Source organism: Chaetura pelagica, unplaced genomic scaffold, assembly GCF_000747805.2.
Source record: "Chaetura pelagica isolate M959 unplaced genomic scaffold, ChaPel_1.0 scaffold47, whole genome shotgun sequence".
Taxonomy (NCBI): domain Eukaryota; kingdom Metazoa; phylum Chordata; class Aves; order Apodiformes; family Apodidae; genus Chaetura; species Chaetura pelagica.
This window is the reverse complement of record NW_009954140.1, coordinates 1203345-1216475: the sequence shown is the minus strand read 5'-3', so window position 1 is coordinate 1216475 and position 13131 is coordinate 1203345. Positions and strand designations below refer to the sequence as shown.

Sequence of the window (13131 nt, the reverse complement as noted above, 5' to 3'; positions counted from 1 at the left end):
GGAAAGAGAACTCGCTTGAAGCAGCTAGAAAATCCACAGCTTGGGGAAGCAAAGTACAATTATTTTAACAGTTCAAGATAAACTAACTCTCAGTTTCCAGATAAGAGCTCCATCAGCACAGGCAAGGGCCCACACACTCCTCCTGGCTCCCATGACCCACCACTCACCATCCTCCTTCTCCCTGACCATGATCCAGCTCAACTCTAGTCCTGGAGCTCATTTTGGTTCCTTTGGTTATAACCTCATGCTGATAAACCTCACACTGGCTCCTGTATCCTTTCCTCTCAGCACTCTTCTAATGCCCAGGGACACCACAGCTCATCCTTCTCATCTCATATACTGTTTTTTTTTTGCTACAGCTCTTTGCTACGGACTCCCCTGAGTCACATATGTCAACACATTCCCTTAATCTCTGTGTAACTACAGTTCCTTTTGGAGCCAGCCACGGCGAATGGTGATCCTCAGAGGAGAAAGCAAGGGGCTCTGAAGAAGCATTTGGGATTTCAAGGGACATTCTCAGGGTGCCCCATCTGGGGAAGAGTAGGGTGATTTCCTCCTGCTAGATTGGCTGGCAGGGAGTCCTGCTCTCTTCTTGCCCAATGACTGCATGATAATCAAAAGGGGGAAAATGGATTTAGGAGATGGACCACTGGAGTAAGGAGGACTACTAGGGAAAGCTTAAAATAGGCACAGAGCAGCCAGGACTCGAGTTTTAAGGTCTCACATTGAAGATCCACAAAAATGAACAGCCTGACACGCCTACATCAACAAAACAGGATTCTATATGATTGTGATATGAGCAATCCTTTGCAACATGTCAGTAAGAGCCCAGCATATCTCTCAGCCACAATCTATGCTAAAATAAAAGAGAAACAGGATGATTCTGTCCCTCTGACTGATGGATGTTGGTGCTGTGGGGTCTGGTTTGAGAAATCCTTACATAGTCTATTAAACCAAAGTGGTTTGCAGAAATGGCATTGCAGTGCATGTAACAGCTCAGTTTTCCTTGTGTGACAACAAAGCTGGTACACAAAGGAGAGAGAAGAGGATAAAATGAACAGTTTCCCCCCCGTTCCCTTCACACCACACATAAGTGCCCGTGAAGAACAGATGGAAGAAACAAACATTGCACTGAAGAAGGAAAAGTGTTGGAAGGTATATCAGAGAAGGAAACTGAGACAGATGTCATGCTTATGTCAGGTGTTAAAACCTTGATTGTACTTGCAGAAATGGGATATTTGATACACTGCAGGCCACGAGCTCTGCTCTTGTACTTTGAATGGGTGCTGGGTAGGGACCAGGAGAGTTGCTGTACCTAACACAAAGGATACACAGGGTGTGTTGGCAGCTTCCCATTTGTAAAAGAGAAAGAAAGTGAGACCAAATGCACAGCAGTGGGGTACAACCCCTGGGAGCACAGGAAAAGGTTAAGCTCAGAAACTCACAGCACTGTGAGGCTCGATTTTGGGTCGTTCCATGGCAATGGTGATGCAGTTCAGGAAAATGATCACCAAGACGATATGATCGAACATCTTGTGGGTGATGATTTTATTGCACATCAGGCGGAATCTGCCAAAAAAGAAGTTAAAAAAAAAAAAGAGGACACAAAGACTAGCTATTAATGCTCTACTGGTCGGGGAGGAAGGCAGCAGCTCAACGTATGGCAGGGGAACTGAGCGCTCTGTCTGCAAAGCAGATGAGCTACAATCTCCCAGTCTCCTCCCTGGCAGAGCCTCAAGCTGAAGGCAAATCAGGGTGTGAATAGGGAAGCATCCAAGATACAGAACTGGGCCACAAATTTCAAGTCCTGGTAATGTTCACAGGGAGCTTTGGGTCACTGGAAATGGAGCAGCTGATTCCACAACTCATATGTGCAGCCAGGTTTGGATCTGACCCCCTAGTCTGTAATGCTCAGGTTTAGCTTAAATAAGGGAAGAAATACTCCCAGCAAGCCTGTAAGGGTTGAGCACACATGGAACAAAGGGACAGAAGCTATTTATTGTGACAGATGGCTGGACACTGACCCAGGATTCGTAATACCATATTACATTTCCCAAAGCCTGTTTCTGAAAATCTCTCTAATCTTGGTATGAATGAACTCAAATGCTGCCCAGGGGCAACCAGCTCAAACATGAGAAACCCTCATTGATCATGTCCCAGGGAACAGATAGGAGAGCACAGATCCTAGCTGGGCTTTGGGAAAGGCAGAGCTGGGGGCCTGTGGCAAGGAGAGGGTGTTTTCTGGGAGTTATTGGAAGAGGGAGGAAGGGAAGGGGGAGAACCTAAGTCCGGGCTCAGAGGCACATTTAAGACGTCAAGGAGTGTCCTTTGCTGTCTTGTAAGTGTGTACTGGGGGCAAATTCAGATTTATCTGCTTAATGCAGCATGTGTCCCCCTGCTCAAACACCCTGTGCTCCACTGAGGGAGAAATGGAGTGAAGTTCTAGCCATGCCCTGGGCTATGGGTCTCTACTGGTCACTCCTGTGCCAGGGCCATGCCCACCCCAGAGCATCTCTCTGTGTCCTGCTGCAGTACTGGAGCAGGGGAAGGGCTGGGAATTTTGTGGACTGACATACAGAGACAGAGATATGTGAACAGAGCAAGCTGTGGTAAAGAGGGCACAGTGCCCTGCACACCCCACCACTGTGGGACCCTTTAGTGCCCTGCACACCCCACCACTGTGGGACCCTTTACCTGGAGTGAGGGGCAAAGATATAGATGGACCAGGAGTCTCTCTCTCTGCAGCAGGTGGGGAGACGTGCCCGTATCCAGGCCTTCATCCGGTCCCTTTTGCTCTAGGAGGAAAATGTACAGCAGAAACATACCAGGAGGGAAAACACAGAGAGAGCTGGTAAAGAAAATAAACCCTCAAAACTTCCAAGCAAAGGATGCAGGGCAATTTTTCACTGAATGTACATCTCCAAGTGCTCAGTGAAGCTGAAATAAAATTATCTCCCCAGGAGAGACCCCACTGGGCAAGGGAAGGAGCTGAGGCAGCCAGGTGAGAGCTTTGCTGGCCCTGCAACCATGCAGGGTTTGCTCTTGCTGCTGCTTCCACGCAGTAACTGCACCTGGCTCACAGGTAACCAAGGGGAAATAATGGTAAATCAAACCCTTGCCTAGGGGACTGGCAAGCCACTCCAATCAGCCTTACTCCCTCCAGGTACTCATCAGATACTTGCCTGAATCATCTAATTTTTTTAGGACATTTTTGTTGGGTTTTGTTGTTTGAGATTTTTAAGAATCCTGCTGCTTGTTGGGCCAAATCCTATGTCTGTGCATCACTGGAAAGCTGAAGAAATCATCTGGTACCTGAGTTTTGGTCCAGAAATGCAACGGCAAGCATCTGCCTCTCATTCTGCATGAACAGATTAGATGGGAGATTATAAAGGCAGCAAGGAATGTCGTGGCCAGCCCGTCCTGCATGAGCACAGGCCATGCGACTCCCACAAATTAATTCCTACTTGAAATCACAGCACATCCTCAACCACACATACTTATGTTTTAGACCATCTGCAAGGTCATTTAAGGCCAGGAGGGCAGATTGTAAAGGCCTTGTCCAATAGGTCAACTAAAGACATGAAAATTGGAGACCAAGGGGAAGCCTCATCTCAGCTGCAACAGCCTCTAGATTAGGTGTCGCCTACTCATCCACAGGTCTCTGAGGGAAGGTCAGGATCTTTAATCTAGTGGGCATTCCAGTGCCAGCATCTCATGCATGGACAACCAGCAGAAGCCAGGCAACCATCCTACCCACCATGCCAGGGCTTTCATGGCCCTTCCAAATCAAACCACCAGAAGGCAAATCCACAGACCAGTGTGTGCAATGTCATGGCACAGTTTGCATTTACAGATACATAAAAATGAATCCTTACTCTTTCATTACCCTTATTTTCCCATTACCACCTGGGCTTGGATGCACACCCATGTGGGCTCTTTTAAGCTTTCTTCTGCAGATACTCAGAAAAGGAGCTGCAAAGCACAGGGCAGGAATCACAGCTCACACCCCAGGAGCACCCAGCCCCTGAGGCTGAGACATTTTTATTTATTTCACCTTAGAAACAAGGAAGGAGGATTTGTTTGGAGCCAAACTGCTAGCAATTGGAGGTATTCTGGACTATAAAAATAGGATTTGTTAGGGTAATTGAGTGGAATGAGGAAGTGCTTTCTGTTCCTGTACACACTCAGCCAGGGCTCTCATTAGCGATGGGTAATAGCTAGTGTAGTGTCAGCTTTAATGAAAGCACTTGGTGACAACCTGAACCCTTCAGAAAATGAAAACCACCTTGTGAGAAGTAACAAGGAAAGTTTGAATAACAAAAATAAGAAGTGGAACCTTTCTACCCCTCTTCTTCAGCTGTCTGTCCTTCCTTTCCACACAAACACAAGACATGTCAGGGCACACCAGTAGGTTTTGGCCACATCTTGACTGTTTTCACATCCCTTTTCCAACTCCAGACAAGGAATCAGAACTTCTTTCTAAACTGCATTTAATAGAGCATGAATCCATGGGGTTGTCTTATCCTTTTGAGCAGCCCAGTTAGTTTAATTATCCATAGATTTAACAAAGGTAAATGGATGAAAATCAGGTGTCTGCTCAAAGTTGCAGTGAGAAGAGCAATTGCAACTCCAGCCTCCGGCCACGGAGTAATAGCTGCAACTCAGTCCAGTTCATTTTGAGAGCTGGAAGGTTTCCAGAAGTATCTATTATTCAAACTAGTTCTGGTATTTATCACGGAGATTTGTAGTGAATGGTAATGCGTCAGCAGCACAGAATGCTTCTTTATACTCCTTTTGTCCAATTTTAATGCCAAAGATATTTTGGGGTTTGGCTAATCGTTGCAGCTTGCAGCTCATGGGCTAAATCAGATAACAAAGGCAAAAACTGACCTTCCATCATGCCTCTCTCTATTCAGCGTGGCAGAGTAAGGGTGAGTACCAGGGCTCGCCCGGGACTGGTTCATCCGGGGCTGCAACCAGGCTGCTTCACACAGGGCTAAGTACATCCACAGAAAACTAAAGTCAAAGGAATTACTCCAGATTTCCACCAGTGCAACAGTGCAGTTCAGTTAATGTGAGCCAAATGTAAGATATTTGTGAAATAAAAACCAGGCTTTGCCAGCCTAAGTCCCACTGAACACCTTCTCAGGGAGGTCCAGACGCACCCACTGCTGCCAAGGCAGCTGATTTGCTGCTGAGCCCACCCAGGGGGCAAAGCCACACATCAGCTCCAGGGGTTAAATCACATCTATTTGTTCATTAAACACACCTGGACAGGATGAATAAAGCTGCAGGGGGAGAAGAAAACTACTCTTTCATTCAGTTGCCAGTGACTTAAACAAAATCTCCCTGGGTGAGACCACCCGAACTCCCTCCCTGGGATACAAGCAGGGACCAGGACATGGCATGTGATGACAGGGCCCTCCCATCCCTCAGCTGCTGATAAATACCTGCTTTTTAAAAAATCTTTTTTAGGACTTTCATATATTAATGTACTTCTGAGGGCAGGATGAAAGGCAGTTGGCATTAAAAGATGACTGATGCAGTCCTCGGAGTATGGGAGAGGCTTAGATTTATAAAAGATTTATTAGAAGGATGGGGGGAAAGTGCTGAAAAACACTACACAAGTGGCAATGGACCTCCAGGCAAGCTGGAAGCTGCAGAGAAGCACTTGGGACCTGATTATTTCATTTTAAATATGCAGCAGGGACGGGCTGAGAGGGTATGGGGAGCAGCTGGACTGCATAGCATAGAAAAAAAGTGCAAAAGGCAACAGGGAAAGGGGCTACAATTACAATGTGCAATGAGGATTTGGGGAGAAAGGGACACATTTGGTTGAAGATTCAATGTTTCCCTCACTTTCTGCTCTGAGCACTCAGCAATTTGGGTAGAAAAACTCCCAAAAGCACCTAAAATTCAGCAGATGTGAGCAAAGACCTCATGGCAAATCCCTGATGTCTGTCACAACCACCTGAACCTGACCAGGCAGCAGGTCACTCTCTGTGGAGTTTCTCCTTCTCTGCATTCATGAAGTGAAGAACAGATTTCAGTTCCTGATTTTGTACTTCTGGGAAGAAGAGCTATCAGGGGTCGAATTCTGGCCCCTCAAAGGGATGTGCATTTGGAATAAATTAATTGAAGGCACTGGAGTGGCACTAATATAAGGGGAGCTTGGGAGATCCAAAGGAAGCCTTTAGACTGCCTTGCCTTTCCTTTCTGCATAGAGGCAATCAAAACCAGCCAGGGAGGAGAGCTGTGAAGCTTTGTTGCAGAAGGGCATATTTAGGATTACTTTGATCCAAACAACAGTTATTTTCTTCTTTTGTTGTTGGGGGAGTTTCAAATTATTATTTTTTTCCATTTAAAAAATAATTACTTTTTTTTTGGTGACTTTGTCAAGGCTAATTTAGGGGCAAAGCATCTCCCCAAATGTCAGGAGGGAATCACAAAGGGAAGCTCCATAACCTAGGGGCTCATTTCACTAATTTCAGCAACATTTTCCAATCCATCTGGTTTAGTGATTTGCAATGAAGTCATATTTGGGAAGATGGGGAAAGATCAGCAAGCTGCATATGTCCCAGCTGCCAAGCATGGCTATACCATGAGCTGGGGCATGATCTAATTACCCTCTTTTCTTTCCCTAGGTATTTGTTCCTGAATGCTACACGGAAAAGGATTGAGGGACCTTTGGTTTAAACCTACATGACCAGACCTCAGCACACAGAAGGGGAAAACATTTGGTTTATACCAAAAGCAGCCACCATAATAAAGATTATGCATCTTATTCAAGACTCTGTCATCAGCCCTACCTGGAGCTGCAGGGCTGGGTGGGATGGGAGAGGAGGGACAATGTCCCATCACACGATGTCCAGATCTTCTGATCTGGCAGGGAAAAGGAAAGGGACCTGTGGGATATTTGGACCAGGTGAGCTGTAAAAAGCAGCACATGTTGTAGCAAGGAAAAAAAACCCCAAGCTAGCGATAAAGAGCATGGTCTCTGATCACTTTTAATAGTGCTTTTCTCCAAAATAATTGCTGCTTCTTTTTTTCTTAAAAATTCAATGTATTTTATGGAGTTTAAAGAGCAGGTGAAGATAATCAGTAAAAATCCCAGGCTGAAGATCCATGCTGGAGGTGTAATGGGATAATGGCTTTTTTTAAAAGTGATTCATGGCTAAGTGGCTTCATTCTGCCAGCACTAACTCTTTCTCCTCCTGTTCCTTCTCTGGCGTCACCACTGCCTTTTGCATCTCTTCACATGCTCCAAATCCCATTTGCATTCAACAAACTTAGTAAAACACAGGAATATCATGTCCACAAGCTGCAGCTTTCCTGTTCCCAGTACTGTCTTGGTTACATGACTCTGCCCCAGAATGAATCCACTTCACCAACAGAAACCAATTTACCCCTTGGGAATGACACATCAGACCACCACATTTTTTAAGCCTAAGAACAAGGTGAAGTCAATCAAAGAGGTAACCTGGGAAGAGCAGAGAACATCCCAACCCCACCCAAAACTGTCCTGAGGATATTCTGATGGAACAGTCTCCATGAGCATCCTGATGCCCAACTCAAGCCCCTCTACACTAGCCATGCAAAAATCTTTGAAAAGCAGCCAAATTCCTAGTATTTCCTAAATGGCATTTTTCAGGCCTATGAAAGAGGAACACTTACTGCTCTAGTGCATCTTCACATGGAAATTAATGCAAAGCCTTGAAATCACCAGTGTGTCTATGGCAGTAACGTTGCCATAGGACTGGAGGGGGCAAACCTTGCCCCTGCCTGTGGCAATAGACATTGTCTGCTGCTGTGCATGGGGGCAGAAAGCTGAGTAATGGCTGGAGAGCAGGGAAAGTTAATTGTGTTTTTAGGGGGTTGTTTGTTTTTTTTTTTGGTTTTGGTTTTTTTTGTTTTGTTTTTTAATAAAAGCAGAAAAGCACAAATTTCCAAGAGATAACCTTTGCTCTGTGTTTTTTAGTGAACCTGGAGAGTTTTGCCCAGATATCTCCATCTGGTACTGTACTGAAATATTAAATATTATGCCAACCCCATTTTTTATGGCATCCACAGCCCAGAGCCCTCCAGGTGCTCTTCTGGGTGACTCTCAGTCTGCCCTGGAGGTGATGGTGAGACCCTGCCACTGCAACAAGCCATTGCTTCACACCCACCCATGTGCTGCAGAGACAGGTACAAGCATCACTTTGACAAGGAAAAACACCCCAAACCAGCTCTTGGCATTTCCTTACCATGTTGCCTTCATCATCGCAGTCATCGCAATCCTGCCGGGGGTCATCCAGGTGGAGCTGGTGCAGCAGCAAACCCGGAGAGGTCTTCCCATTGCAGTCCTGGTGCTCAGAGGTGATGGTATGGCTGCTGTGCATGCTGCTGGTCCGGTACAGAGAAGGCACCTGCAGAGTGTCCTGCAGGTCGAAGGAGCCTTTTGTTTCCAGTGACTCCATGCGATGGGGCAAAGAGCCATTGAAGCTGCCAGCCCGGCTGGAGTGCTCCTCATCCGAGCTCTCCCCTTCCTCCGAGCTCTCCTTCCCCTCTCCAGAGAGGAGGGATCTTCGCTCTCCGCTCTGTCCCCGCCGCTTGAGGCTGGGGGCCCGGCCGATGCTGTTCCAGCTGGAGCGGCGGCTGTTCCAGCTGCTCCCGGCACTCCAGGGGCTGTGTGGGGAGCTGCGGGCGCTGGGCTGTGGGAGGGACAGGGACAGCATCAGCTTCGTGCCACCCGCCCTATGCCAAGCTGCTGCTGCGCCAGCTGGGGCGGATGGACGGACAGACGGTCCCGTAAGCCCGACGGACACGCGCGGAGCATCCATGGGAGGAGGTGACTCCAGTACCGGGGACTTGAGCTCGTAGTTGGGAAGGTCCATGGAGACTCCACTGGCCCGGCGGGACTCATGGCCCTGTGTTGTATCTCCAAACACAGCACTCTTGGGCATGGGCATCGGTGTGGCAGCCGTGTGTATGATGAGTGGTGGGGTCAGGCTCTTCTTCAGCTCTGGGTGGTCGCTCAGGGCCATCACTGGAAGACACAAGTGGGTTTTAGGTGTCATACCACAAGGGACACATCTACAACCTGCTTTCAGGCAGGCAAAGCAGCTGTGCAGGGATGGCTCCTCCAAGCATCAGGAGGATGGGACCCAAAAAGTTCTTCTGGAGAGCTGAGAGCTCAACCTTCAGCCTGGCATGGGAGCAGAGGGGTGTAAAATAGGAATGGGATGTAGAGGACATGAAAGGAGAGCAGACACACATTGTCATCTGCAGCAGAGAGACCCTGAAAGCCCAGACCTCGGTCTCAGTGGGGAGATTATGGCCTGAATGCCACCACGTCTCTGTCTGCATCCCACACCCAACCCTATGCCCCAAGCCTGCTGGCCTCGGTCAAGCATGCCATGGCTTGGATTATGCTGTCCTCTCTAGGAGGGCTCTTCCCTTTGGGACACATTGTTTTCACAGCTAAGCGAGGTTTCTGTGGAAAAGCCCATCCTCCTGGGGTTCCTACTCACAGGCTGGATTTGACAAGTTTTTCTTAAGTTCTCCCTCCTCTTCCAGGCTGCGGGTGAAGAGATCCCCCTCGGAATCAGACTTGGAAGCATCACCCTGGAGCAAAACAGAGAGTTTCAGCAAGGAGGACAAAAGGCTGTGGTGCAGGGACACCCCTCTGAAAAAAACAGGTTCCCGTCTCCAACACCACACCTACAGATCCACTGAATTTGGTATCACGATGCAACATCACCTTTCACAAAATGAGGCATGCACATATTTATACCACAGACTAATTAACCTCCTACCAGGATGACAGACTGGCCCTGGCTCCAAACGCGGTCCAAGGAAGGGATCAGAAAATAACCCTATTGCCTAATTTTTTTGCTGCTGGAATTGCACACTGAGCAAGTATTATGGAAGGACAGGTATCTGATGAGCAATTTTAGAACAAGAATTGACCCTGTTCATCTCTCTTAATTTATACACTGGCTTAAAGCTCCTTGTGTGTGGCTCTTTCTAGTGATGCTTTGATGGAGTAATCCAGGATTCAGAAGGTGCACAAAGGATCCTGAATTCCCAATGCAACTATTGGGCATGTGGTGATGGACTTCCCATCAGCACAGAGAGGATACACATGGGACAACCTGACAAGAACAGCCGTGGGTTGCCATTCCTTTCTGAACTGTGACACACAACAGAAATATTGTTGATTTATGCTGTATCATCTGGAGGATTTAAATTCCACCATATCATTTTGAACTCCGATGGGGTTGAGCAGGAGCTGCCCACTTTTACACAGGCCCATCCTCAGGAGGAGAGAGAAGAAGTTACCATTGCATGGTGCCCAGGTCTCTTGCTTGGTCATGCGGCACAGACCCAATTAGGGACATCCCTGAGAGTCCCACTGATTCTGTCCATTGGCACTGCAGAAAGGTGCTTAGGGTGTGGTATAGTCAGGATACACCCAATGGGTCCCATGGTGCTCGCCAGAATGTTGCCCATCCAAAAGTGGAGGATTCATGGTTGAAACCACTGCTCTGGCAAGGGCACCAAGCCCCATTGCAATGTACATGGGGAGGGAGGAGAGGGGGGGAAGGAGGGAGGAAGGATGCTGGGATGAAAGAAGCCAAGCAGACCCTCACTTCAGCTGGGAGACACCAGGAGCCCCAGAAAACCCCACCAAGACTAAGCTCTTCCCCCAGGAGCCCTGGCCAGTGCTGCGGAGGTTTGGTGCTCGGGTAACTGTTGCCTGTAAAAACCCAGAGGGGTCTGAGCATGGGATGGGAGGAGGAGATGGTATTCAGCAAAAGGTCTGGTGCCCTGCACCTCTTTGTAAGGCAAAACCCCAGAGGGATGAGCCCTGATATTCCCCTGTGGGGTCACTAAACAGATAAGGGGATTTTTTCCCCTGGATGCTCTCAGACACGCTTTTTTTTAAGGCAAAACAGGGCGTGATGCAAAATGTTGGCTCAAAACTTCCCCTCTTCAGGATCCAGGACTTCTGTGCTAGTCAGGGAAGCTCATCCTACAGGAGGCAGACTGGGAAGGTCAGGAATGCACCTTGCAAGGGGGAGCAGTAAAGCCAGGCTGGCCTGAACTTTACTGGAGTCAAAACCATGTCTCCATATGAAGAGGGGCTCCAACTGGCTCCAGGTGCACTCCCCACAGAGGCTCCCAGCTCAGCCCCTCCATTGGCCTGCCAGAAATTACTCATTCTCCCTAATGGGTTATTAAAAAGCAATAAATAACAGAGTGAATTTTATGTGATTTGTATTCCTGGAGTGCTCTTTTACAGCCCAAGGGAAGTTTTAGGGTGCACACTGAGACGTGTGCTGAGAATGGAAAAGCAGAGCTACATGGGGACTTCCCAACCCTCCAAACCCCAGCACCAAACCCCCTGTCTGGAGGGCAAGAAGCATCCTCTCCAAAACACCACGTGCCAGACTCAGGACGGTGCAGGCAAGCATCTCACAGCTGGGGCTGCTGCCCGTTACCTGTTCTTGCACTCCCAGTTTGCCTTTCTGGATAGAAAAGGGGTTATGAGAGAAGAGGGAGTTAAAATCCTTTCGGGAAACGAGGGTACATCAAGATGGACCAGATGGTACAAGAGCAAAACCAGCCTGTACCAAAGGGGACTGACACATGGGGATATGATGGGAAAGGGCTCGTGTGCTGAGGGAAAAGCCAGACTTCTTGGAAAGGACAGAAAGGGAAGGGAGAGGTGAGGAGAAAGATGACGTTGGCAGAGGTGTCAGGTTTGGGGAGGGCTGCTCTTTGGAGATCCACAGCTTCCTCAGGCTTGAACGGGACCGTTTCACGTCCTGACCCACACTGTAACACGGCACCTCACCGGCGATCCCAGCATCCCAGCCAGCACTCCTGGGACACGTCACAGCACAGCTGCCACCTTCCTACTGAGCACAGGGCTCCCCACATGTGTCCACAAACTGTCTTGATTCCAAGTCCCTTCGCTCCCTGGCACCCTCCTCTACCTGGGTGGCAGAGGGAGCAGCAGGGGTGCCCAGCAGCCAGCATCACCTTCTGCAGCCCTGGGAAGGTTCCCAGGCTCTGCAAGGGGATGCAACAGCCCCACGGGAAGACTTTCCCAGGGCAGGCATCCAGAAAGGAGTCGGTGAGAGCCACATCAGCACCCACTTTAATTTACCTGGCTGTCCCAGAGAAGGAAGGGACCTAAAATCAAGGCTGACTTGACAATGAGAAGGACAGAAAAAAAAAGAAAAAAAGAAAAAAAAAAGAACAAACCACCCCTAAAACACCCAAACAAACCCCAAAAGAACAACAGCTACTACAATGAGAACAGCATCACGGCGTGTGACCAGGCACCACAAGAAGGACAAGCACAGCGGGCGGTGGGATGTGTGTACGTACCCCCGACGAGTCGACAGGCAGCTGAATACAGCTTAACTGCCCACTCGCGTCTTCGCGCTTGGAGATCTCCTGAAGGAGAAACGGGGGGAGGGAGGGGGGAGGAAGGGGAAGGGGGGGTTCAATTTTCACAGTTTCAACAGCAGGACTGAGAAGGGAATCAAAAAACACACGAGAAGAAGGCAGGGGAGGAGAGGGGAAGGAGAGAAGGGCAGTGTGTGGCTGTGATGGGTGGCATGGCCGGGCATCCGCTCTGCTCAGCGTAGGGAGGGGATGGGAGATCTCAGATGGAGCAAAGCCCTTGGAAGGGACCAGCCTTACCTTAAAATTCAATGTTTCAAACAGAGCTTGCTTCAGCTCCAAGTGATAATTGTGCTAATGAAACACCAACTAAGTATTGAAAACATTTGTATTATTATTATTTCTGCAGCTGCATAATAGGATCTTTATTTATAATGCCTTCATTAAGCAGCAGTGGAGGCTTTAAACGAATGTTTGATTAACACAATATCAGTCCTCTTACAACCAGGTGAAATACCTAACTTAAGGAAAGCCACCAGAACCTGCTCTGAGTTCAGATCCCTCCTCACCCCCTTTGGTGGAGACACCCATTTAAATCAGCAGGTGTCCCAGTACAGCAGGGGACACAGCCCATTTTGGGGGGCTTTGCCACACCAGTGGCTCCAGCATCTCTTTCCAGCACCAGAAGTCAGTATTTCCCTACCCACTTGTCAAGTACAAAGTATTTATTGC

General features: G+C 48.4%; 1 protein-coding gene across 1 annotated transcript in view; it reads right to left on the bottom strand.

The window, feature by feature from the left end:
• The window catches only part of CACNA1G (calcium channel, voltage-dependent, T type, alpha 1G subunit), a 96820-nt gene that overhangs the window by 44832 nt on the left and 38857 nt on the right, over positions 1 to 13131 (bottom strand). Inside the window, exons 14-19 of the mRNA XM_010002670.1 lie at positions 11487 to 11513; positions 9513 to 9606; positions 8844 to 9028; positions 8247 to 8693; positions 2695 to 2795; positions 1446 to 1569 (exon numbers count right to left, since the gene is read on the bottom strand). Coding sequence (XP_010000972.1) covers positions 1446 to 1569; positions 2695 to 2795; positions 8247 to 8693; positions 8844 to 9028; positions 9513 to 9606; positions 11487 to 11513 — 978 coding nt within the window. The remainder of the gene's footprint in view (positions 1 to 1445; positions 1570 to 2694; positions 2796 to 8246; positions 8694 to 8843; positions 9029 to 9512; positions 9607 to 11486; positions 11514 to 13131) is intronic.